The sequence below is a fragment of the Etheostoma cragini genome, chromosome 1 (genome assembly GCF_013103735.1).
Source record: "Etheostoma cragini isolate CJK2018 chromosome 1, CSU_Ecrag_1.0, whole genome shotgun sequence".
NCBI lineage: Eukaryota > Metazoa > Chordata > Actinopteri > Perciformes > Percidae > Etheostoma > Etheostoma cragini.
Window position 1 is genome coordinate 22,585,620 of NC_048407.1, and position 27,049 is coordinate 22,612,668.

The 27,049-nt window shown below is 37.9% G+C and overlaps 1 protein-coding gene across 1 annotated transcript in view; it reads right to left on the bottom strand.

Annotated features, from left to right (window-relative positions):
* The window catches only part of LOC117948226 (CUB and sushi domain-containing protein 1-like), a 306,260-nt gene that overhangs the window by 159,417 nt on the left and 119,794 nt on the right, over nucleotides 1-27,049 (bottom strand). The window contains exons 4-7 of the mRNA XM_034877777.1: nucleotides 25,643-25,850; nucleotides 14,805-14,917; nucleotides 13,784-13,861; nucleotides 2,240-2,321 (exon numbers count right to left, since the gene is read on the bottom strand). Of these exons, the coding sequence (XP_034733668.1) occupies nucleotides 2,240-2,321; nucleotides 13,784-13,861; nucleotides 14,805-14,917; nucleotides 25,643-25,850 (481 nt within the window). The remainder of the gene's footprint in view (nucleotides 1-2,239; nucleotides 2,322-13,783; nucleotides 13,862-14,804; nucleotides 14,918-25,642; nucleotides 25,851-27,049) is intronic.

Here is a 27,049-nt window from a genome sequence, read left to right on the forward strand (position 1 = left end):
AAACATTCACCACGTAGGATTCTGGTTGTTCAGCTGCTCCACCCTGTTGTTAAACACTGTATAGCTGTATTGCTTGACCAAATCTCTCTGTTAGTGCCTTTGTCACGGAGAGTTGGGTCATTCACTTTACAGCTTCTACTACTTCAGTGATGCTGATGACACTGAAAATACCTCCCATCTAGCTGCTCACTGTGAAATTTACAATTACAGGAAAGAAAACTTTGTTTGTATTGCTATTTCCTTGAAAAGAACCAAAACCTTTCCCTCGCAGTTGGGTGTGTAGTGGTATGTGAATCAAAACTGCCGAGACACAGTACGTTACAGCCATCTCGCACATCTTCACTGCCCAACAGTGAAAACACTTTGGTCTTCTCTGCAGCTATGTTCTCTTTCCATTTCTCCTGTTTTATTTAATCACTACACAATTCTGTTCCAGCGCCTGCATCTCAGAGCTTAATGATGATTGGATACAAACCTGTAACGCACACACCAAACACATCCATGCCAACATGCATGCACACATAAACACTCTAAGATAAACACACAAACGCATATACACTAACGAGGTAATGACCTTTCACTAAGTCAAACTCCACTATTAGTCCTACGGAGTATATGCAGTCAAAGTTGCTAATAGTAAAAAAGAACATTAGAAGATTGAGATTAAAAGATGGTTATTGTTTAAAAGTATTTTTGGCGTAAAAGTAGTCTCAGAAAAAGGTTAAAATGGAATTGCCATAACGTTTCTCTCCTAATCACAAGAGGAACATAAGAGAAATTTAGCCTCTACTGATGCTAAATGGATGAGTTGTAGGGAGATGTGATAAATTTATAATAGCTCACTCCTGATGAAATTAAATGAGGCATTCCCTTTTACTGATAAGATGGCAAACACCATCATTTAAAAATCCCTGTGATCACCAAGTCCTTGTTTATTAGTCAAGTTGCTACTGCCTTGCCATACATTGATCCCATGTATAAAATGGTGATCAGTAATGTCGATTTAAAAAAACAAATTAGTGCATCTCTGGACAGAGAAACTACTGATGATAATTAAAAATGACTATAAACAAGGACACAGTTAACAACACAAAGTAGGCTCAGACTATAACGGCTGAGGAGAACTGTAGCTGCAGACCTGCAGTAAAAGAACAGATATAAAAAGGAGAAAAAAATCAGCTTTAACACTCCTTACCTGCAGGTGGCACACATGCAACATTCCAGCAGTACCAACTCCCAGCGCAATTACATTTGTTATTGTGTGTGTGTGTGTGTGTGTGTGTACGTGTGTGTGTGTGTGTGTGTGTGAACATGAACAGCCAGTTACGTAAGGTGGTTCACAAACAATGTACTAAAAAGTCAGAGCTGTAACTGCAGGTCCCCAACTGACAGAATGTATTCATGATGATACAGGAACAACAACACTTCAGTCTCCAGAAAAACAATGGAGAACTTTGGTGAGGAAGTTCCATTCTCAGTGACTGATTCTGGGACAAGAACAGGGGCAAAGTGGCACTCATCTCAGTGTGTGAGTTGAAGGATGTCCATGTGTGAAGAGGAGAGAAGTGACAACTTAACTCAATGTGGTTTGTGTAGAAATAGCTGACAATCTGAACTGAACCCTGAAGTCACAATTCCTGTAACCTCAAAATAATCTGGAGAAATAGATACAGTCCTATTCTATTTCAAACATGAGAAGTCATCAGATCTAAACACCCATTGTCAATCTTACATGTTGCACATACAAGTATTTTGTAAACTTGGATAAACTTGGCTGTACTATGCAAACAAACAATACAGTGCAGTATATTTTCAGTACAACCCTGTTTAAAGTGAATCGGCCCAAAGAAATACCAACCCAGTGGGAGTTCTCCTGATCCTTCCGATTATCACATTTTGTGCTGGCAACAACTAAGCTGTTCTGACTTGCATAAATAAACCAGCACCACATAAACCAGGCACAAAATGCACATACATTGAGCAAACATCCCTCTTGTCCCAAATTGTACAATTGATTTTATTAAATGCCAGGTTTGCAATTGCAATCTATTGCACAAAAGGACTTTTGAGTGAAAAAATATTCTGCAGTCTGGTTTCTAAATATCTGACACACATCCAAAACTGATCCCTGTGCTGCTCAAAAGATCAACAATGTCCAAGGCACTTGTGTGTGTTTTTATTGCTTCATTTGACTCGGAGTGACATAAGAGCAATTGAATGTGGCATGAAGTGAACTTACTGGAAAGTTGAGCCCATCCTCTTGCCATTTTCTGGAACTCCAGGATCTGGACAAACATCCCCAGCAAGAGCGCTTTGACCCACTGAAATAAAAAAAAAAGGAAAATAAATATGGTAAGCAGAGTGTTTTTTTTAAGGATATCAATGTGCATTTGATAAAGATATTTTCACACAATTTATAGCAACATCTTGTAATCTTTGGAGGCATGCACAGCATCAAATTATTCTGACAGGGAAATCATTACATTTTTTCTTATACCACTTTTTACTGTAAGAGGAAGATGAGAGGGAATACAATCAATAAATAAATCACACTTGCTATTGTGATCACAAGCATCTGAGTGTTTTTCATATGTGATGAAAGTCAAGTGTTTAAATCCAACTGTTGAGAAGTTACAAAAATGAGGCATGCAGTCGCCATAAAATTAAACAAAATAGAATCTATTCTCAGTTGACTCAAGAACATGTTTAAAAAATACAGACCTCAATATGAAAACAAAGCTTTTGTGTTTATTTTTCTACCTAACAGATATAATCATAAATAAAAGATTTAAAGATAAAAACAGTTTTTCCCCTCACCATTCATTTTATCATTGATCTATCTATGGATATCATCCAACAGAAAATAAACAAGTCTTAAATGTCTACAGTAACTGGGTCTTAATAAAAAGAGGAAGAAAAAAAATCTGCCAACAAGTGTTTTGTTTCCTTCATTGGCGTGACTGATTTGAAAGCACATGGACCCATTTCAACATAATTTATGCATTCCAAAACCATAGTACCATGCTATTTAGTGTGCCAGAAAAAAAAATAGTTTGTCCCAATCAATAGTATGTTAAATGCAGTATGCCAAAAAAAACAGAATTTTCTACTACATCCAATCCCATTTCGCATTACTCAAGCCATCGAGGGTTTTCTGACTTCTCTGACCCACAATCCTATGCACAGCATATATATGACCAAGAGGGTCTAGGCTCAGAACATGGTTTGTGAGGGCAGCTGCAGTACTAAAAGTAAATTAGTGATTTGGAATAGGGCGTCACAAAATTTATGAGAAAAAGTCCCATTGCCTATACTGCACAATACTGTGATTGTGATATAAATGATATTGTGAGTCCACTTGCTTGATTATCAAGGGAAAATACAGAAAAAAATAAAATTTTAAAATCTGTATTTCTCAACTTGAAAAGCCAAAATGTCGGTCATAATCAAGACAACCCAAACAATGTCAACTTGTCATGACAAAAACCAACACGTTTATGACTTGTTTATAAGGTTTATGACATGTGTCATGTCACGGTAAGTCGATACTGTCAAGTAAAGTGTTACCAACGGAAAAATGAATCACCACCGTGAGAGCCACTGACCAAGCGAGAGCGAGCAGAAATTCGAATTAATTTCCTTGTTTCTGATATAAAGACCAGACATGTGTGACCCGAACATCTCACTGTTAAGGTATTGCATTGCTCTCTCATCCCTTCCTTGTGTTCCCAGTTTTTTCCCCTCCCTGCGGTTTCTGTCAGTCTTGTCTGTTTAGTCCTCTGTGTGTGTGTGGTTGGTTGGGCGTGTCCAATCCAGGCTCATCACCACCTACAGCGCTTTGCACCTGTGGCTCATCACTCATCACTCTAGCAGTTAAATACCCTGGTTCAGCTCTCACTTGTCGCCAGTTCGTCAGTATACCTCTCTTGTGCATCCTGTGTGTGAATTTGCTGCCTGCCCACTGACTCACCTGCCTGTTTGCTCTTTGCCCGCCAGCCTGTCTGTCCACCATGACTGCTCCCTGACACACTATCAACTGATTCTCTTCAGGCATGGAATTCCCTGCAACCTCCCCAACCCTTTGGCTCTCCTTGTGCAATCAAATAAATCCTACCTGTTCACTGAACCGTTTGTGTCCGCATCTGAATCCTTTTTATGTGTACCATAACACTCACATTTATCAACAAAACGTACAGCGAAAGTCCAGTAAGTACTATATCAAACCGCATGCATGTGTGCCCCAAGCCAGGATAGGCAATTAACAATAAAAAGATCAACAAGCCACTAACAGACATGTTCATATTTGATTAATTCAATAAATTATTATTTTTTGTCTTAAATCCAACTGCCATTTTCATATTATACCCACTTTTGCAGCATTCTGAGACTAATAAATCAATAGTAATCATTTTCTTTGTTTAACTATTCTCCCCAAAATAAGTTTCCTTTTTTATTTTTAAAGAACTATACAAAAAACGAAATTTTGTGGCTGCAACAACCTCAAAAAAAGGCCACAAAATCCTGGAAAGATGGCCATTCTGGGTTTTTCATGTGATTTGTGATTAGCGTTTTTTGTGGTGGTGGTGTGCGTAGGCTACTCCTGATTTTGGCACCTAAGCTAGCTGATTGCCAGGCTCTCATTGGCTAGCTGTAAGCCAATCAGAGTCAAGCAGCTTAGCTCGTTTAATATTAATAAAACTGAGCTGAGTCTTCCTGTAGGTAAACAAGGCATTTTTTTCACCAAAAAATGTTACAGAGTCCATTCTAAAACTTCAGACATTATCACAAAGTATTGAAATACGTGTGGTAGGGTACCTTCAAGGTATAATGCTACGTTATCAACAAAAGCTAACGGCAGCCTATGTTGCAGCAGCAGGCTAATGTAGCTATGTTACGTCCGTTGTAAGAGTGTACATTCAGAGAACAGAGTCGCTCAGGCATGGGATGGTTTGGGCTCTTGAATCATGCCAGGTTGTAGCCTACATTGGTAAGCCTACAGTAATATGTTAAATGAGTTTTTAACCAATAATCAGATGTGAGGTTAGTGAAAGTTGCTTTGCTTTGTTATGATTGTTTTGTGTAATGGGTAAATGTGATAAGCTTTGAATTAAAAAAAAAGTATAGCCTAATGTTAGTTTTGTGTGCTTATGTATGTCTTAGCAACAAAGATGACTGAAGAAGAGAGAGAAAGAGTTTAAAGAAGCAGCTAAAAGGAAGGGGGTTGTTGCCTTTTCCATATTAGTGCAATAGCCCCTCCATCCCTGCGTGAAGCGTCAAAGTTAGCTAACGTTACAGTACGTAAACTACCTTTTAGCTTACTTTTTCACACAAAAATTGATTAGGGAAAAAGATTTCTTTCTCTTTAAAAAATGCATCAACTTACATGAGTAGTATTTCTTTAGCCAATATTCTAGTCAGTCTTGGTTGTTCAAAGTGCTAACATTAGTGGCCCTAATCCTCTTCTGTACTATTCACTGGTTACTTTACATAAAACTACCAAATGGTATACAGTTCAAATGTTCTCTGTTTCCATGAAATGTTTGCCTGCCCCCATAAGAAACTTTATCTTTGCATAGTAATACAGTTAAAATGTTCAAAATGTGTAGGTCATAAGAAAACCCAAACATGTAGTGTGCAAAATGACACAAAAATATAATAAAAAACCTACAGGGAGAAGTTGTGAGAAACAAAGTTTGCACAGAAAATCCATGACAGAACATCTTTTATGGTCGAAATGAAACCCACACGCAGTGATTTAATGAAGAGAAGTGTCCTCAGTTCTCACATTTAAGCATCTTATTCCCTTGTGTTTTTTTTCATTGATCTGCATGATTATATCTGTTCCTCAAAAAAGCACAAACACAAAACCCTTTTTTTGTCCAGCTCACATTTGGGATCTTTCATTGGTTTTAGACTTCGCTGTGGCTGGGAGCATCTGCTGCATGCCTAAACATAATGTAAATGTAAATGAGACCAGACAACATGACAGAAACCAGTTTAGACCAGCTCTAACTCTGTGGATGAATAATGATAAGCAAAAAAACTAAAAAAAGTGAAATGAAGGACAGAATGAATAAAATGGAAATTAGGAGAATGTTGAAAAGGGACTACAATAGCACAAAGGGAAAAAAGGTATTATCCTGGAGAAAGCAAAATATCTCATCTCTTAGCATCTCTCTTTTTCTTTCTGCCCATCTTTTCTTGAATCTTTCCCACTTGCCTCTCTCTTCCTGTCTTCCTCATCTGCCTCTGCTCCCACTCACTCCTTTTCTCTACTTTTGTGTTCTCAGCTCTTGTCGGTTCACCCCGCTTTTTTCTCATACACATTAGCTGCAATTTACAAAAGGGTGCCGACGTGTGGTGCATCCTAGCATGAAAGATGGATGAATGATTTGCTGCGTTTGTATATTTTTGTCATATGTGTGTTGAGGGGTTTTGAGGATGTAGACGCTGTGAATGCGTGTTTCTGTGGGATATGATGCAAACAGAACAAGCTGTCTTGTTGTTCAGCTGTGTTTTTGATGTTCTGTCCAAAAATCACCACGCAAACACACTCAAAAAACACACTTTCTCTGTCGTGCTCTCTCATCCTTTTCTTTCTCACTCATGTTCAAATGGCTTCCATTGGCATCAAATACAAAGGTTCAAATTGCTGAAATGAATCCAGCTCATGCAAACAACATGAGATTGTTATAGAAAAAATAGCTGCCAAATATCTGGCAATACTGCTGGATCCTCAAACTGACTTAATCCCATATTTGCACTTAAAAGACCATTCAACATTTAAACACAAGTTTATGATGCATGATAATTTCAATATTATCAAAGTTCTTCAGCAAACCTTTGATCTCTAAAAGTCAACTTTGGGAATTTGCAATGAGTCATATATTTTCTCGTTGGTGGTCATATGTTTGGCATTTCTTTTTTTCAGATTATTTTTTATAGGAAAGCTTAGACATGAAGGGGTAGAAAGAGGGGAACGACATGCAGCAAAGGGTTGCATGTAGGAATTGAACCTGCAGCTGCTGAGGCGAGGACTGAGCCTCACAACATGGCGCCCACGCTCTACTAGGTGAGCTATCCAGACGCCAATGTTTGACATCTCTGACGTATGTAATAGCATACACTTCAAGTCCCCAACCTGCTTCTATAAACAGGGTTTAAACCTACTAAATGACTCAGTTATTCTTGCCATTTTTACTGAACTTTTCATTACACATCCAACCCTAAGAGTAAGTAATAAATGCAACCTATGAACTGTTTAGTATACTTTTGCACGCTGCAAAATAGTAGGTCTCTGGAACAGTTCAAGGCATATTTCAAAAAGCCCACTGACCATTGAGTAGAGAGTAATAAACATTTTAGTTCAAAAGAGACCATCACCATTAGCCCTCAAAAAGACAAGAATGTTGTCATGTATCATTTTATAAAGTTTGAGGTTTCCTTTTAGATTGCAATAAAAACTACATCCAGCTGCTCAGATGTATGTGTGCCATTGGTTTAAATTGTAAAGGGAAGTGTTGATTTTCCCATGAAGATTAAACAAGAAATTAAACAAACAGCTCACTTTCAAGCCAGTAATACAACAGAATTCCCCATGCCAGCAAGCATGAAGGGATTACAGTGTGTGGCAGCTACCAGCACTATTAGCCCTTAACGCAGCCAGATTAGATGTGACACTGCTTTTTGAGTGTATCATGAAAGATTAGCATCATAAATACTCAAGAAGGTGTGACCTAGCAGTAATTTACACACTGGAAACTATCCATTGTAGAACATAAAGACAATTTTAAATGAATTATAATGTAAATGCTAATAATGTATTTCTGTTGTAAATATAAGAAAAGAAGAAATTTTTATCAATTTGTTATACTTCTTAAAAGAACAGAAAGTATCACATACTGTGTTGTCAAATGATGGTGAAAAAATGTGTATCTCTTCTGAGGGATTCTGTTAGTAAGAAAGAATATTATTTGGTTAAAAACAAAGTTTAAACTCCAAAAAAAGTGTTGCACATTAAATGAGAATTTACTACTGTCTCTGTTGTTTAATTAGTTTGCTCTTAACTGAAATGAGCTGTGGGGCCCTATCGTGCACCCGGCGCAGCACAAAGCCCAACGCAAGTGTCTTTGCAACTTTAAAACCGACGCGGTTGTCAATTTCCCATCCAGTGCCTGCGTCGCTAAAATAGCAAATGGACCTGCGCCCATGGCCGTGCTAATTTTACAGGAAGGTGTGTTCTGGTGAATTCTTGGCAAATTGCTATCTTGAGGCACCAGGAAGTGATTGCGCCATTGACCAACAAAAACCTGTTCTAAAGTAATAGCACAGCATTTCGTTATTTTAACAGGGCAAATGCGCCTCCACAGTGCTCACACTATGCTTGTTACACACACACAGACACAAGGGAAACGCAGAAGCAGCACACAAATGTGCAAAAGATTAAAAAGATTACAAAGACAAATATTACAATGTATATACAATGCAAATCTGCCATCATAATAGCAATGTTCCAAGGTGCAAATGTGCCTGACTTTTAAAGGGAATGGGACATGACACTCTGATGGGTTTATTGCCTGTTACACCCAAAACACAACTAAGATTTAATCAGGACACTAAATAAAACCCTTTTGACCCATACACCCGGCTCACGGACCCTTTTTTCCGCTGTCAAACTAGCAAAAGTGGATTTGGACACACCATAAACACACCTGCGCTATGCGCTTCACGCCATGCACTTAGATCGTTAAAATAGGGCCCATGGGGTTTGGTTTCAATAAGAGCAGCTTAGGCAGCACTAACAAAACATTTACATTACCGTGAAGGTGTTGGTCAAAAGAGTTACAAACCACTGGCTTGGGGAATTGGAGAAAAATGAAAAACGACTGGCTTAGAGGGCAACGTATAGATGGATAAACGTAACAGACATTTGCATTGAAAATCCAAAGCCACGTAGCACAAAAGTTTAGTTATTGTAAAAGCTGACAGATGAACCATTACAACAGAAAATGTGGTCAAACAGTCAATGAGAGCGGGTGCAAGGACAAAGAAAGATGCGGGAAGAGCATGCGTGTGTGTGTGTGTGTGGGGGAGAGAGTGTGTGTTTGTGTGCGTAATCAGCTGCCATGTGTTTCAGGTAAGGGTCTTTGAAGTGCTCTTCAGATGCCTGTTGGATGAGGAGAGACGAAGGAGTGTGAAGTGCAGTTTGTTGATATGCTCTCTTCCGCTGCTCTCCTCTGCTCTTCTTGTTGCCTCTTATCCACTCCACCCTCTCTCTCTCCTCCACCTTCTCTCACTCACAGGTCAATCAAGCAAAGAGCCGGAGTCTGCAGCCATCTTCCCAGCATCACTGTGTTGAGCCCACACGATTTATCCCCATAAATGCACTTGTTATGATTCCACTTGTTATGATACACTTGTTATAATGCTGAGTCAGAGCCATGTGTGATGAAACACAGTATGACATATTATTCTGATGCATTACTGTAAGGCTTTGTCCAAAGGTTTTCAGCTGTGGGGCTGTACCATCATGTGATCTTCACATTTCAAGCGGTGATAGCTTTCATTTGAGTAGACTGCGGACCTGTACCATCTTGCCTGACAATCATATAGAAAACACTGATTATAAATCACACTCTCACAAGGATTCATTACAGTTCTAGGTCATTGTCTCTGGAGTAAAACTCCTTAATCACTATCTTTCACCCTCTCTGAAATTATGACACAAACTCAGCAGTGAGTTAATGTTACCGCTGAGAGAGGGCAACTACATGATGGGCTGCAGTTACCACTCTTATTATGTCTTTTTATTTTTTATTATCTCCTATGTTGCCACACTCTAAGAAATAGCTTTGAATTAACAGTTGCATGACTGTATATTTTAACAGAAATTGTCCTTAGAACTTGATTCTAGTTTGTATTTCTGTTTATTTACATTTCAAATTGCATTATGGGACCTTTATTCTGACAATAACTTAGTGAGCTTTTCACAACACCCTTACTTTGAAAAGCTTCAATCAAAGTGTTCGAAGTGTTGAAAAAAACAATAAATGAATAAAAGCAAAGATTACATTTCAGAACTGTACTAAATGAGCAGCTTTGTTTGAGATAACTTTAAATAACAGAAAATGTTCTGGAACTTAACTGCAGCTACATACAACATTTCTGTTGAGCTGCCAGAACCTTTTCTGTTATTTTATGGATTCATTTCTTTTATTGAGTTTATCTATCTATCTATCTATCTATCTATCCATCCGTTTGTCTGTCTATCTTTTTTCAGTATCACGTAAAATTCTAACCAATAGTCAGTGTGAGATTATTCATAAACAGACCGTTCTCTAACTGATTTAAACTTATTCTCATATGAGTCTGCCTATTAGACTGTGGTTTAATATAGGCTAGAGGCTGTTACAGACAGTCTTTTAGATTATGATTCATAAGCACTCCATTCTCTAGACAGCAAAAACTCATTATCATCAGTCTCTGGTTCTTTGTAATGATTATATATTGCATAATTATCTGCCATACAGCTATAATATTACCATTGGGAGTCATACAGTGTAAAGAAGTGTTGTTCAAAGACTGATTCGGGACCAAAAGTGGACCTTGGCTTTACTTTTTTTATGTTTTAATGATCTTTGTTCCCAGCCTAATGGCCTATAACTGAACTACTTGGCGGTAAACTCACTGATCCTTCGACCCAATGTGGAAATCCACATTTCCTCCGTTTTGATCCCCATGTTAAAAATGCTAGTATACTTTAATGAGCAAGGGTTCCATAGTGAGAAACTAAACGTCACATTTAGGTCTAGGGCTGCAGAAGCTCGGACTTGGACTACACAGTTACAGTTTTAGTCATTATCATCAGTCTTTGGCTCCACATTGTGAAAGCAGATAACAAAGTGTATTCTCTACAGGGCAGCCATCATTTTACAAGTGGGAAAGCCATACTTTTGATAGTCTTTGAGCACATATGTAACCACTGGTGACCACTGTGATTTTACTTAAACATCATCATAAAATCCACATAGCTTTACTTGTGATAAGAGAGCTACTTCACAACAAGGTGTTTTTGTTAGCTTGCCCTTCTCGTAACAAGCTAATACAACAGCTTAGGGCTCATCAGACTGACTTTTCTGTCACATGGAAACATCTTTGCTCTTGATCTTTTTTTGTGTGTGTTTGCGTATCTGTGTGTGCATGCTTAGTTTGGGTAAGCAAGAGTAAAAGAGAAAGTGTGTGTGTGTGTGTGTGTGTGTGTGTGTGTGTGTGTGTGTGTGTGTGAGATCTGAACTTTTCACTGAGCCCCACATCATTGAAAAATATAAAACTGATTTGCCCTGGGAACTCCTCACATACGCACACACACTCAAATAGACACAGAGCATACCAGTTTTAATCCTAATTGCAACAACACACAAAAAAGCACACAAACACATACGATTTCTTTTTCACACACACACACACACACACACACACACACACACACAAACACAGAAAACACCAAACTAATGTTAATTGCACCAGCACATGCTTGGCTGAGCGTGTAAATCAGCAAAATTATTGATGAGGGTTTTATTATGAAGCTAAATGCTAAGGAATGGATAAGGTATGAGCTTCACATAATATGAATACTGTTTTGGAGGCGTCTCCAAGCTGCTAAGAAATATGTCTGCCATTTGCAGAATTATTAATGACATTCATCATTAGACTCATTGTTTGACTGCCTTATGGTCAACAAAGGTTAAGTAAATTTGGATTCCCCTTGGATCTCCTGAGGCCTCTATACCTCCCATTTGATTTTGACTAGTCAAACACAATACAACACAATGAAGAGCTTCAGCGGGTTATTTATTTGCCTTTCAAATGAGACCTATTAAATATCAACTACTGTTAATACTTACTTAAAAGCTCAAACATAGCCACTTGAGGTTTAATTTAATGGCCTAAATTCTATAATAAATTACAAATACTGACACCTACTGTGCACAATCTTAAGACATTCTCTGACAAAGCTGTGCTTTAGTTTCTTCTCTGTGGTTTCTAATATACTGTACTTTCTCAGGCCTGAGGAAGATCTTGCAGGTTGAAACAATGCCTTTATGTAAAAGAGAAATACATAATTTATTTGGAGCCTAACAGTGTACAGATCTCCCTTGAGCCCTGTACAAGTATTTTTTGTCTTGCAGTATTTTTCCTGTATGTGTGCACACCTAGTTCCCCTTTTGCAGATTCTCATAAAAGCACAAAACTTCAGTTATCTTCTGTCAAAATATTTGTTTGATATGTGATAAAAAAAAAAAACACACAGCATATTATCTTGCGTTTGCCTCAGGGATTCTGAGGACAATGTCAATCCTGTTTACTCGCTCAAAAAAATACATTCACCTTCATGTTACTTGGTTACTTGGCTAATGGTATTTTCACTGGACCAAAAGAAACGGGAAATTATTTCATTACTTAACAGCACTTAATTACAGCTTCAAAATGCAAATTAATTTGATGATTAATTTTGACATATAGCCATGCTTTGTATTTAAAACTGTTCTCTCTCTGTACAATTTTAATAGTACACAAAATGGCTTTGACCATGTCACAAATGTCAGTGTGAAAGGCATGACAATACCTATTTAGATCCCACTGAAATCACGTGTAGGATATTGTTCAAGTAAACGAGCTGAGCACATGAAAAGGGGACAGGAGAAGAGAATGGGAAATAATGTAGAAAGACAGAAACGTAAAGGCACACTTCACATTTTTTATAGTAAGTATATCCCATATATACAGTACGTAGCTCCATGTATTGGGCCTCATTAATGTCAGCCATAGGTAAGTACTATTTCTTAACTGGCTTACAATATGTCTCAAATGAGGACTTTCAAAACTGTACCCATTAATGACTTCACCTGATGGAGACTGCACTGTCACTTTCTGAATTCTTGGCTGCACCTTCAGAGGGAATGAATATGTTGCACTGGGCATATTTAAAGTTCTACAAAATTCAACCATGAGGAATTCCAACACAAAATCTTCAGACTTCACTTGAAACTTAGAAAGTTAAAATTGATAATGCAAGGAGTTATCTATTAGTAATGGACGGACAAATCTATTAGGAAGCTGTAGCTACAGCCAGTAGAATGTGAATCATTTTGCTGAGTTTATTATGGGCTGTAGCAGATTATCATCCTGATACCAGCACATGGAAATTTACTCTATGTGTCAAAGGAAAGCTTGAAGTTCTTCAAACTATCATGACAAAAACTAAATAAATGCTTGTGAGTATGACTTTTGGTATCAAACATGATGGTTGTGCAGGGGGCTGACATAATGACAAGAATACCAAATAGTACATTCTGAATCAGATTGCTCTTTCAGCCTGTTTTAATTACAGAGAAGTAATTGCTAAAAGGAGGTTGTTTTGCACCATTGGATGGTTTGTAATAAACAAAGTTTTGTGAATGTTACTGTAGCATAAAAATACAATTTCTTCTTCTATTTTGACCCTTTAAAGAAAAGATTAATTACTGCCTCCCAGAGCCATGATGAAGTGAAATCACGGATCGTGTGTGTGTGTGTGTGTGTGTCTGTGTCTGTGTGTGTGTGTCTGTATGTGTGTGTCTGTGTGTGTGTGTGTGTGTGTGTGTGTGTGTGTGTGTGTGTGTGTGTGTCTGTGTGTGTGTGTGTGTGTGTGTGTGTGTGTGTCTGTGTGTGTGCGTGTTCTAGATGATGTACAGAGTCACACTACCTTCAAACACACACAAACAGCAGAAAGTAGTTTACTTACAGACAGCATTTTTGTGACTGGAGTCTTTACTGGGCATCATCTTCACCCCTCTGGACTTCAACTCTATTGCTTTCTTCACTGCAGAAAGGAGGGAAGATGGAGATTATTGATTTAATTATAAATCATACTTTATTAAACTTAAATTACAGTACATCTTTTAAGAGCTTCTTATGTTCAGCGTTTCCATTTAGTACACATCAGCAATGTGTGCAATTCAGAAAGTGATTCATGACGAATGCAACGGTGGCAGAAACTGAAAATTAGAACAGAAAGAAGGAAAAGACATTGAAAGACACAGAGAAGAAGGAACAAGAGACGAGAAAAGTGGGGAGAAGAGATAAGGAGTTGAGCAGCATTAAATTGTAATCCATTTATTTTACCCTAAGTAGCAGCATTGCAGAGGATAACAGAAAAATCTGTGCAACAACCAAACTTAATTTCACTGAAAAACAGACATTGCATGAAAAGCTCTCTCTCTCCCTTTCTCACATGCCCCACACAGACACACACACAAACACACACACACACACACACACACACATCACATAAGCGACAGACACAAAGAAAATGACAGAAGTACCAATGGCAAGAGCAAAAGCAAGAGACCGACAACTGAGGAAAAAAAGAGACAGCATAAAGTGAATAAAATAAGAGATAGAGACAAACACGAAGTGGGACGTGCAGCCAGATATACGTACATGTCTTGCATAACCATGTTTTGTGTTTCCACATGGAAACTAATATTCACCTTAATATGATAATTAAGTAATCCAACCAGTCAATTAGATGAGAGGAAAGGTCCAGCAGGTCCATTCGGGTGGTTTCAGACTTCTGTCTGCCATATTTGCTACTTGCAGTAACAGTGTATACAAAATACCATGTAGTCCTAGTGCTATCCTGTTTGTGTTGTTATATATGTACAATAGTTTGTACAGTACAAATACGTGTGTGTGTGTATATCATTCATGCATAAAGGGAGGCAGAACATAGATAAGTAATAACGCTTGAGATTGGGATATACCTTGGTATTGAGCACTGAACCCTTTTCTTCGATGGTTGCTATCTGAGGTGAAATGTATCCGAAGCCAGTTCTTATTTGAGATCACTGGTGAGGGCAGGGTTGTACCAGTCAGCCTGAAAGTAAGCAAACAAGAAATAATGTAATTTTTTTTTAAACACAAAGACCAAAAATAGTAGTAGAATGCAGGCAGAGACAATATAATTGATATTCAAATTGAATAACTATTTGGAATGTGTCGGCCCTTTAAAATTTGAGCAGTCTTAGCCTACTTTTGCTCCTTATACTATACTTCAGAAAATAAGGCAGAGACAGGCAAAGCACATAGGAAAGAGAAGATATGATGTAACAAAACTCAAGCTGTTGTGGTGTGTTACTGCAATATGTTACACGTATTATCTGTTATTGTTGTACAATGTGTGCATAATTCTGCAAGTCTGAATAGTCCACATTGTTGGTAAATATCACGCATACAGAAAGATTATGTCCTGTTCCAGAGATGGACATTGTGTGTAATAACTTTCTATTACAGGATGTGCACTCAGTTCATGGATGTGCTCATGAAAGAGGAGCTTACATATTTCAATTCGAGGTAGTACAACATTTTTTAACAAAAGTGTTGTTAGGAAAGTGCTATCACGACCAACCGTTCTAAAAAAAGTAGATAGAGTATAGAAGAACATAGAAGTGTGAAAAACTCCAGGACCTGAATTACTTATTCCAGCGAAAAATATGAAGCGGAACTTTCCAGAGAGTTCAAAGTCAAGTCAAGTTCAAAGTTTTGGTGTCACTTTGCATTGTCCTTGGAGGTCCAAAGGCTGGCTGTAATTTAAGGAGATTTCAGCTGAAAGGCAATTTGTTCCACTGGCTTGAAAAATGTGGATGAGGGAATTGAATGAGTGATATTATCCCTTTCCATAGTGATCGGCAGTGACCAGAAGCAGAGCACAGTGCTTGTAGAGTTACAGTATAACTCTGACGTGTAAGTGTGTAGGGAATATTCAACAAATCTTAGCTTGAAGTGCTTAATGCAAGATAAAAAGGAAATTGAAAGTTCAGACAAATGCAGTATAAATGAAAAGGTTTTACCACCTCAGTTAACTACAAAATTCCACTGTAAAACATTACGGAACTGTCAGATATAGTGGGGGAGTTTTTTTTTTAGGCATTTAGACTTTTTTGGTACTTATCGCTAATATCACTTGCAGGCGCTGGGAAGGTATTTGTTATTTTCACACGTAAATTTCAACACTTCTCCTGTGTGCCTTGGTACTACATGCAGTTTCTAACTGAAATTATGTTTTATGAGCATTAAAAAGATAATAACTCCTACATAGGAGATAAACTTTTAGATATTATCTCTTACTTAGGAGGAGCTAACATCCCATTTGCAGAAGAAAATATCTTGTACGTAGGATACAATATCTCTTACGTAGGAATTCAAGTTTTGGCCCACATTGCCTAAAAAAAATGTTTTTCAACAATCTGATTGATTGAAAAGCAACAGAAAGCCATATTGAAGAGAAACAGAAAAGACGTTGAATAGAGTTGAAGAGTTAGAAAAGTAGTAGAAAGTTGGACAAAGTTCACATCTTCAAAAACACTTTCTAAAGCATCACCACTGAGACAATGACTTGGTTGCCTATGGTAAGTCTTGCATCAGCTTTAGCTGCTCTCACATTTCGTTACCAACGGCAACCAAGGCAGTACTAAGTAAAAAATTAAAAAATTTGAGGAAAATTGAGCACTGAGACAAAAAAAGGAAATGATGTAAGAGACTGCCTGGAAGCCAATGTTCTACCATCCTCCCTAGAGCAACAAGAGCCACTGTAACTGCCCTTTATTAATGCTGCAGGTATACTGAGTAGATAGAAAGAGACAGTGAAGGAGGAAAAAACACAGATAAGAAAAATGGCAAAAAGAAAATATTAAGAGTGCATATATAATATATTGAATGTCATATGTGACAAAAGCACCGCCAATATGTCTGCCTGAAGACCCTCAAACTGTTTAATAAACACATCAATTAGAGCCAAGTGTTATCTCTCAGTGAGTCAACTAGTAGTCTTTATCAGTTAGTGTGATTAAATAGGCATGCATGTTGTGTGACATACTGACTTTTGTGAGATATAAGTTTAAAACTATGGGATTTTTTTGGGAACTACAGTCTAAATTGCATCAAGGTCACACTTAAATAAAATGGCGGACAGTGAATTTAATGCACTATGGTATACACTATATTCAGAGAAGACAATGTTCTCCACCTGACCCTGACTTATGACCTTCATGTGAAAATGCATGAGAAAAATTGATCAAGTATTATATTGTTGAGCCTTTCAGTCTAATACATTTTTTTTTTCAGTGCACATTAACGCTGTATGTTACGTAAGTGAGTCCTTTTATTTTGTTCCTACCTTTGTTAAATCAGCCTTGTGAAATAATGTTTTTATATAATTTATAAGATTTATATGATGAAACAGCTTAATGTTATAATAATCATGGACTTTACTGTTTTGCCTCAGCAAAGCTTTGCCGGAAGTCAGTCTTAATTTGAATCTCATATTAATGGTAAAAAAATCTCAAAAAGGGAAATTGACATGCTTTGGAACCTTTATGGGATAATCTCCTAATCATATTAAACTCAAAGTTGGCAATAATAAGCAATTCTATTATAAACAATTCAATTCAATTATTTGAATGCTTGCTAGATGGACAACACCCATCTATGTATATTAATAAAAATTAAAGATTACCTTATACCATTAGACCTTAACCATCATGTTGTAATGATCATATGCTGTAAGAACCGGGGATACTGGTCCAGAAAAATTACTAATTAAACTATACCATTATAATACAAAGTTATTCCCATACTTGTATGTATATATATATATATGTACATATTTCTCCCCCCTGCATTGTGGCCCTTTGACTAAACTTTACATTTTGTTTTACAGAAAAAGAGCTAATTGTGTTTTTAAACAAAATCCCACTTGCCAATCCAATCCAATTTCCATTGTCTTGGCAAATCACTTCCGTTTTTGGTTCAAATAAATTGGCTGAAAGGTTTGGGGGATAAGTCTGCCCTATCATGTGACCCAGTGAGTGCTGAAATGACAATGGATATTCACCTTTCAGTATTTCAAGTTGCTGGCGGACATTAGTGGCCCGGAAACCATTTTGTGTCCTCACTGGATCCATCTGTTTTCAAACCTTTCTACATTTTAAAAAGATAAGTTGTTCCCAGAAGAGGTCTGTATGCATAGTGATTTGGAATATCTGTTCTTTTTGGCCTCTGTACTTCATTAAATGTATGTTTCTTTGCATATTTTTGTAACTTGGTATCTTCTGTCTGCACTCTTGTGATAAGAGACAAATCTATTATCATATCTTTAACATATGTCCAAAGTGCTTGCTGAAACACCCGCTCTTTCAATGGCATTTTTAGAGTTAGGACTTAAGTTTAGGGTTGAGAACAACAAGGATGCATTGTGTTGTTAAATGTACAAAAAGATAGGGGAATATGAAAAGTAGAGATTGGAATAGATAAAAAGTGAAGGTGTGCTGCATCTTTTCCATTATTCATGGTGACTGGCCAGTTGTCTGACATCGGAATGAGGGAGAGACAAGAGGTCAGAGAGAGAGCGATGAGACAAGACTGAACAGAAAGTAAAGGGAAGAAACGAGAAGGACCAAATAAGAAGATGGGAAAGTGATCAAAGTTCAAAAGAAGACAGTTAGTGAAAAAAATACACAAGGAGAAAGAGGAGAGGAGAGACTGACAACAAAGGACAGGTTGGACAAAAACCAGTAAAGCAGCTCATAGGACAACACGCAGAAATGTAAGAGAAGGAGAACTTACAAGGTGAAAAAAGCAGAGAAGAAAGAGGACAGAGGAAAACCTGTCTGATGGATGAAGAACACACATGAGGAGGCTGATGCAGGAAATTCACTTAAATGAACAGAAAGAGAGATGTTACACAAGTGGAAAGGAGAGGACAAAAGTTACAAAAGGGGAGACAAGGAGGCAAGTCTAAATTAGGTTAGACATTACAAATACCAGGTTGTATGATATATGAGAATGCAAAGACAAGCTGGAAGAAGATGGGGGATGGGAAAAAGGAGGGGATGGAGAACAGAAAAGAAGAAAAAGAAGTGTAAGCTTCACATAAAGAAAGAACTCATGAGTATAAAACAAAAGGGAATGTGTACAATATATCAGTAGAGAGGTTTAACTGACCTGAGAGAAGTAGACAAAAGAAGAAGAAAGCCAAGACATAAAACCAAGAGGGGAGGGGGACAAAAAAAAAGAGAGCAGGATTTAGCCATTTCTGTGCACTGTCTTTCTGTTTTTAGACCACAAGCCTTTTGGTGAGCATCACAAAGACACATATATAGCTTTCTACTGTCCGGGCACTGCTTTTTGGCCTTTGTTCTCTCTATTGGCTGCTTATAATGCTGGCAATACATCATTTTAAGTGCATTGCACTGCTGCACTTATTTGCAAGTCCCTGTGAATGTGTGCATCTGCAAAATGACAAAAAGGCACTGTAAAAATAAATGATTGGATACAAGTCAAAAAAGTTGGAAAGCGCATTATCCACAACAGATAGCTGTTTATTCCAAGTGCTTACTGCAAAATCATGGTACAGCAGTACTTTTAATCTCATAACACACCCACGCACACACACACACACACACACACACACAAACACACACACACAAACACACACAGACACACACTCACACACTCGCACACACAATTTAAAATGTAAATGTAATAACAGGACAACTGAGGTGTTTCAAAGCGGAGAAAAGAGAGAGTGGTTTGTCACAAAAAAACGGAGCAGGTAGACAGGCAAAGGGAAGGAAGAAAAGCAGAAGTGGTTCAGCAAAAAGGGACTTAAGGGAGGAGTGAAATGACATGTTACAGAGGAAGCAGAGAGCAAATAGGAAGAAAGAGGCACTAGGCACTGAGGATGGACAAGGTTCATCCACAGAGGCTGCAGGCCTCTGGTGGGCCTTGGAGTTGTCAGACAAGGCCAGCTATTCCCAAATGTCAGAAAGGGAGCCAATTCTTGTTCAAATGATCAGAAACTTACACAGCTAAACCTTCCAGAGAATGCCTACCAAGCTCAGGGTACTAGGAGAGAATATTCTGGCTGATTGTTAAACTTCAGTATGAGCAGTGCAATTTATGCTCTGTCTCAGACAAAAAGGATCAATATGTTATCCACTTCAACTTATTTCAGCATTGATGGGAAATGAATATTAATCGTGTCAACAAAATTAATTTTTTGTGTGTCTTTATCACTATGAGTTTTCTGCCAGAGCCATCAAGTTTTTTCAAGTGAGACAGTAGACTATGATTAGGGCGTGCCTTGCCTTTTCTTCTGTTTGTATAAAACTTCAGCAGAATTCAGCAGTGATATGGTATTTGTGTTGTTTGCTGATGATGGTGTCCTTCTGGGTTCATTAGACCATCATGTTTGATTCCCGTGGAGAAGTTTACAACAGCTTCATGACCGAAACCATTGTTGTTGCCCCGTAGAGAAAAGTAGCTTTACCCAAAGACACAATCTATAACACACACACATACAAACACCCACACAGCCAGCAATGTGCATCAATGACAACAGGTAAACCAAAATGAGATTGTATCTACGTGCGGGTGAAATGGGAATGGCTGGTCTCACACTGCAGGTGTACGAATGAAAGAAGTCTGGCAAACAGCAGGACTTTGATGTTGATTGAAAGAAACCAGTTGAGGCAGTTCTGGCTAATGGTAAGGGGTTGACTTTCACTCTGGATCCCTCAGAAGAAGGTGGAAAAGTTTCCTACAAAAATCACATCTGGGCTTCTCTTCTTACTCTATAACCACTGAATGAAAGGAGTTTGCCCTGGTTAAATGACTAGAAAATTACCTGGATAAGCCAACAGAAAATGGATGACTGGGTGGAAATTACTTTGCTACTGCTGTTTCTGTTGTGGCCAATAAAATAATTAAAACATAACTGTGTGTGTGTGTTTGTTTGTGTGTGTGAGAGAGAGAGAGAGAGAGAGAGAGAGAGAGAGAGAGAGAGAGCAAGAGGGAGGGAGGGAGAAGTGGTAGCAAAAAATAGAAAAGTCAAAAGGTATAAAAAAAAATGACATAAAGAGTATAACGTAATAGAACACAATCCAATAGAATACAGGATACATTTGTAGACACTGGGCTGTCTAAAGCGCCACTTTTTTTTTTACAGAGTGTTCTAGGAACAGGCAGCTCACAGATACTGAGGACATGTTTGCTGTATGTAACAACAAATGTTGTAGCCTAAAACACGTGTGACATTGCTTAGAGTACCTTTAATGTGAAGATTCAGAGATTCCATCAGCCTCTTTAAATCAGCATAACAACCATTGCTGATTAAAAATCCTTGACTATCATGGTGATGATACATTACAGTAAATGCTTGAGTTTTCACTAACGGCAATTGAGTTAAAATCAACGTGAATAAAATAGTGAGCAATAAGAATCAAAATATGATTAAGCACTGTAGATTGTGCTCCATGGACATAATGGCCTATAGCGGAGTACAAATTCATTTAGTTGAAGAAAATGACAGAATTAATGCTGTTGAGCTTTAAGCATTTCAGTTTGTCTTGTGCTTTCAATGACTGGGATAAATGAGGATGGAGTGAAAGGGGGGAGTGAAACAGAGAGGAAAAGAAAGGATAGCTAGAGGGAGTTTTGAGAGTGCAGAGAATAGAGAAAGGAAGGAGAAAATGGTGGTACGGTAGAGGTTAGGTTGTAGAAAAGAGGTGCGTGGTTTGGGAGCAGGAAAGACCTGCTGCAAACATTATGAAACTGATAACGATCTTAAGTAAAGAAAATCTGTTCAGATTTAAAGATAACAGCTGTAACAGCACAACAGATAACCGCCTATGTTCCATGTAAAGCCTTTATTCAGGATTAGCTGTATATCTGCTCTTCATATTTAGGTCATCAAAATCATGTATAAACATGTACATTGAACTAAGGACTTGGAAGAAGCTGTGAAAAGTTGCCTCTGTATATCATATCAAATACACAAATATAAAATCAATGGTGTACCGCCACACAAAAATCGTATTGAAAAAAAAGGCAATTTAGTTTTCTGTTCAGATGTTTGTTTGTTTCCCAGAAAAATCTGGATCATTATATTGATTCATGGAAAACATGTGCAAATTACATGTAATGAGAGGGACTGTTGACCTCCCCAACTGCATACAGAAGCAGCTCTGTGACCGGTTAACAGTTCACTTGCTAAATAGAGAAATATAAAGAAATACATAGACTTTATATAAGCCATACAGTGACATAACACCATTGGACTACAGTAAGCACAGTAGTAGGCACCAGCAACACATATGCCTGGAGGTCTTCTGTCTTTCTGACTCCATCCGCTCATCTTGTCTACTAGTTGTCTACCTTCTTTCTCCACCCACATCCTCTCTGCATGTCTTATTTATATTTCACAAGTAAGCCCCATGAAATGAAGTGCACATAAGCAGAGTAACTGTACCCTGCACCTGGTCTGACCTCACCCAGAAAGCAGGTTTCAAAGGTTAGCTGAAGCTTGAAAACTGGGTACAACTCTATATCAAGTAAATAATCTTACAATTTAGAGTAAGGTTTTAAGAAATGTCATGATAGTTTAGTGGTCCAAAAACAGGGTTTACAAGTCATTGTAATTGTCTGCAGGACTAAAATGTCCATCTCAAGTAGAAGTACAAAGAATGAAACAACATGATTGGGTCATAATTCTATTCTGACATACTGGAATCAAATCATCACTTTGTGAAAAGTTAAATCATTCAGGCACAACTACTAAGTCAGTAATTACAATGTGTGCGTGTGCGTGTGCGTGTGTGTGTGTGATTGTGTCTGTGTCTGTGTCTGTGTCTGTGTCTGTGTCTGTGTGTGTGTGTGTGTGTGTGTGTGTGTGTGTGTGTGTGTGTTACAGCTAAGCAACCTGACATTAAACCTGCCAGCTAGCAGACAGGAACATAAAACAGGAAATTGCTTTTGGGACAGCCAATCACAAAAAGCTCACAGTAAACAGGAAGAACCCATCACAGTGGTCTTGTCAGGTGTCAGTCATTTTCACAATGACCTGCCCATATGCCTCAGTGAAAATGTCAATCATCTCTTAATCCCACCTCCGATAAAAGGATTGTATTAGACTGTGGATTGCAAAAGCCCAGTTAGGTTTATTTTAATATAATTATATTGTTTGAAGACTGGAGTCAGTGAACTTTTATCAAATATAAAAGGCGTCTGGGGGGCCTATGGCGGTTTAGTTGCAAACCATATAATTGCAACATCTGTTTTATTCTAATTTGGGACATTTGTTGTATATCCCATTTCCATCTTCCTCTCTGTTTTGCCTGCTAAACCTGCAAAAACCAAACACACATTCTTACACACAACTAGTGTTAGTGTTGTGTACTACTGAATATTAAAAAAAGTTCCCTTTGTTTGTAAACCTATACATTTAGAGATGCAAATTATTATTCTTATCCACAAAATCCATTTGGAGTTCATATCAATTGACATCACTAGGGATGCACCAAAACCACTTTCTTTTAGACCAAGTACATGTACTGACATTTGGGTCCTTGCCGATACCGAGTACAGATACGAATCCTTACGTAATAATCCATTTGGGGTCCAAGGGTGTTTTTGGAAACAGATGATTTTGGCCTGCTCTGATATGCTTGACAATTAAACCAAATATAAGCAGTATCATGCCTTTTTTTCTTTTCAAAGCTCAGTGCCCATAGGGTGGACATTTCCCTGAGCTGTTCTCAATAAAACAAATAATATTCCTGATATCAAAATACTGAGTCAAGTGTAGAAAGAATAAAACGCAAAGTCCAATGACATAATTTGTGTGCATATTAATTAACCAGTTAAACAGAGTGGCTGGTTTGTTTATGCCAGCAGCTATAGTCACAAGATTTTCTTCAAATTTAAAGACTCGTGGCAAACTATATAAACCAACAGCTTTTTTTTAGGCCTAATTGTAAAAATTCGCTATTTGCAAATTGCACTGTGATTGTGCAACAGCGTGATGGAGAGGCCGCATGCAGACAGAGCATATGGAAATATTGCTTTCTTCATATGTATGCCTGTTGAACTGATGAGAGACATTGGGCTGATACTGGTAAAGTTAATCCAAATACCAGTGGTGAAGAGCATCTGTTATTTTCACAACCAAAAATCTCCAAATGGCTAACATTGCTCTTCTTCCGCCTTCCTACACCTGCTTGACTGAGAAGTTAATGTCACGTTGCTATACTGGGGTTTTTTAGAACGAGTACATGGCATGCATACTGGCATCGGTGTCAGTGCATCCCTACACATTACTGTAGTAACTATTTGCCAACTTAAATAAGATAAATTCCTTGAAATCATTTTAATGAATTGTTCAATAAAAAACAAATGAAACATAGGAAACCACAATGGGTGTGTTAAAAGTCTTCAGTTCAGGCTGCAGTCATTCTTTTCCATATGATAAAATGTTAAGTGTACCCTTCAGCACACTCCCTACCTTCCCCCCGCATTGCAGAGGGTGGGTTGACAGTGGTCCTTGAATGTTATACTGTCAGACAAAAGCTATGTGTGTGTGTGCGTACTTGAGTGTGTGTTATCTGTCAGAGCTCAGAGAAACGATCAACAGCTCACACAGTCAGAAGGCCACTTAAGACACACTCCCACAAACACACACACGTATCATGAGAATGCCATGGTTGAGGTGCACCGCTCTGCTGGTGACAGGACTAAATGTGCAATTATTCTCCATTCCTTTTGTTTCCTTCGAGTGCTATCCTCTCTGCCTTCTTCACTCGACTTATTTATCTGTCAACCTATCCATTCTACTCTTTTGCAAGTTGCGCCACAATCATGAACCATTTTCTACACATGGAAGACAATGTCATCTATCAGTTGAATTCAAGTGAATGTGAAAAATGGGAGACCATTTCTGCAGGACTTGGTGATCTATAAATGCATTTTTAGTTATCATGTTTACCAGAGAGAGAAGACTAGAAAAAAAGTTTCTAAAATCATATTGCAACTTGAATTGAAAATGCAATGTCACGGTGCGTAGTTGTGCAGATCCTTTGAGACACTTCAGCGCTGAGGCAGAGAAAGAATGAATGCACCTTAGTTTTTAAGCAAAGATAACAGAGATGATTCTCCATTTTTGAAAAAAATATAGTAAATGTTTTTTTATGTGGCACCAACTAGTACTGAGATTATGCTGATACATTGATTTAATTGAACTTAAACCAGCAACAACCTAACAGCATGCCTAACCGTAGGCTGCCTCCAAACCAGCAAAAACACATCTAAACCTTAAATGGAGATTTGTGATCTAAAAACTCTAAAAACTAACTAACGTGAATTCCCACAGCGCTCTAAATTTAAAAAACCACAGTGTGTTCTGTTACAACAGAGTGCCAATTTTCAAATAGCAAACAGGAGTGAAAACAACAGTTTATCACCTTCGCTGTGGGATTTGAATACCGCAGGAAAATCGACAGGACTCCTGTGCAGCTAATCAATGAGTAGTTGTAGCCGACCTGCCCAACAACAGCATTAGTCCTCTTTTAATATCACATGTAAATGGACTGCTCAGAACAAGGCTATGATGTCTTGTATGTGTTTGGTATCCTCTACAGCTGTTTTGTGATTCTGCTTCGTTTTGGTCAGCGTGTGGTGTGTCAACCTGATTGTCACAAAGATGTGTGTGCCCTCTGATGTGACTATTTATTTACCCCTCATTGTGGCTTGCGTACGAAATGTATCTCACCATATGCTTGGTGCTTCTGTACCGCTGATTTCCAGGAAGTCATATTTGTCCTCTAAAAGGAAATCATTGAAGATGAGAGCTATAGTGTCCCCGGGTTCAGAGAGGATTGACCATGTACAGTCCAGGTTGTTGTCATACTCTGCAGGGAATCCTGGGCTTGTTATTGAACCTGCTGTGCCTCGTAACGTACCGCCACATGCTCCCTCCGCTGGAGAGAAACAGAGAGGTAGCAGGACAAGGAATGAGAAAAAACAGCACCTCTCCAAGGAATTTTCATAATTCATACACTGATTTTGGTGCCTTCTTTTGATCAGTTTCTTTAGTTGTTATAGTCTTTTATCTATTTAATTAGTTTTTTTATTTCTGTTTTATTATTTCCTTTTTATAATTTCCTTTTCCTGTTTTACTGTTTATATTAGTAATGTCTTTCCGACTCTCAGAAATTTGTAATAAATTAAATTGATCTTCTTTTATGAAAGGAATCATTTAAAGTATGTTTTTAATGATTGATTAATTAATTAATAACCACACTTTACTAACCTGTTTTTTTTATTTCCTAGTATGTTCAGTGGATACATTTTGTATACATATCATCTTAGATTTATTTATGTATTGTGTTAATGAGAATATTACAACTAAAATAACAATAATATTGTGATTGTCATCATACTTTATTAATTCTATCATCATTCAAATTTCATCAATACATTCTGGGAACATCTTCAAACACTTCAAATGATGTGAAAACAATAGAAACATGTTATTGTGTTATTGATCATTGACAAGGCACAGTCCAATACAGATGGATGGATGGATGGATGGATTATAAACTAGACACAAAAAAGTATTAACACCTCTAAAACACAAGACAGTTAAAGTGGGTTTTGCAGTGATTTGTCACAAGATACTGAATCCCTGAGCTGAGCAGTTTAACCATCTATTGGCCCTGATTATTAAAACCTGGGCATACTGTATCTGTTTGGCAGTAGATTAATGAACCAATACAAGGACTTTGCTTCATGATTTGGGGGTTCATCTGGTTCATACAATGGTTAGTTAAGTAATTTGAGTCAGACCTCACTGTACTTAAAAAGTAATCAATACACCGGGGCTTCTCATCTTCCTCATCAGCACCCAGAGGAGTCTGTTCAGTGGAAGGCTGCTCCTTCCCATGTGTCAGACCAACAGAATCAAGGACTCCTTTGTCCCTCATGCCATCAGACTCTACAACTCCTCACTCGGGGGGAGGAGGAAATAAGGCAGAGAGGACAATACACACACCTGGACTTACAATAATACCTGGTCACTTTATCAATTTAACTCTGGACTCAACACTGAAACTTTTGACAATAATGTATGGTCTTTTTTGTCTTTATTTGACAAATGTTCTTATTGTTGTCTTTGCAC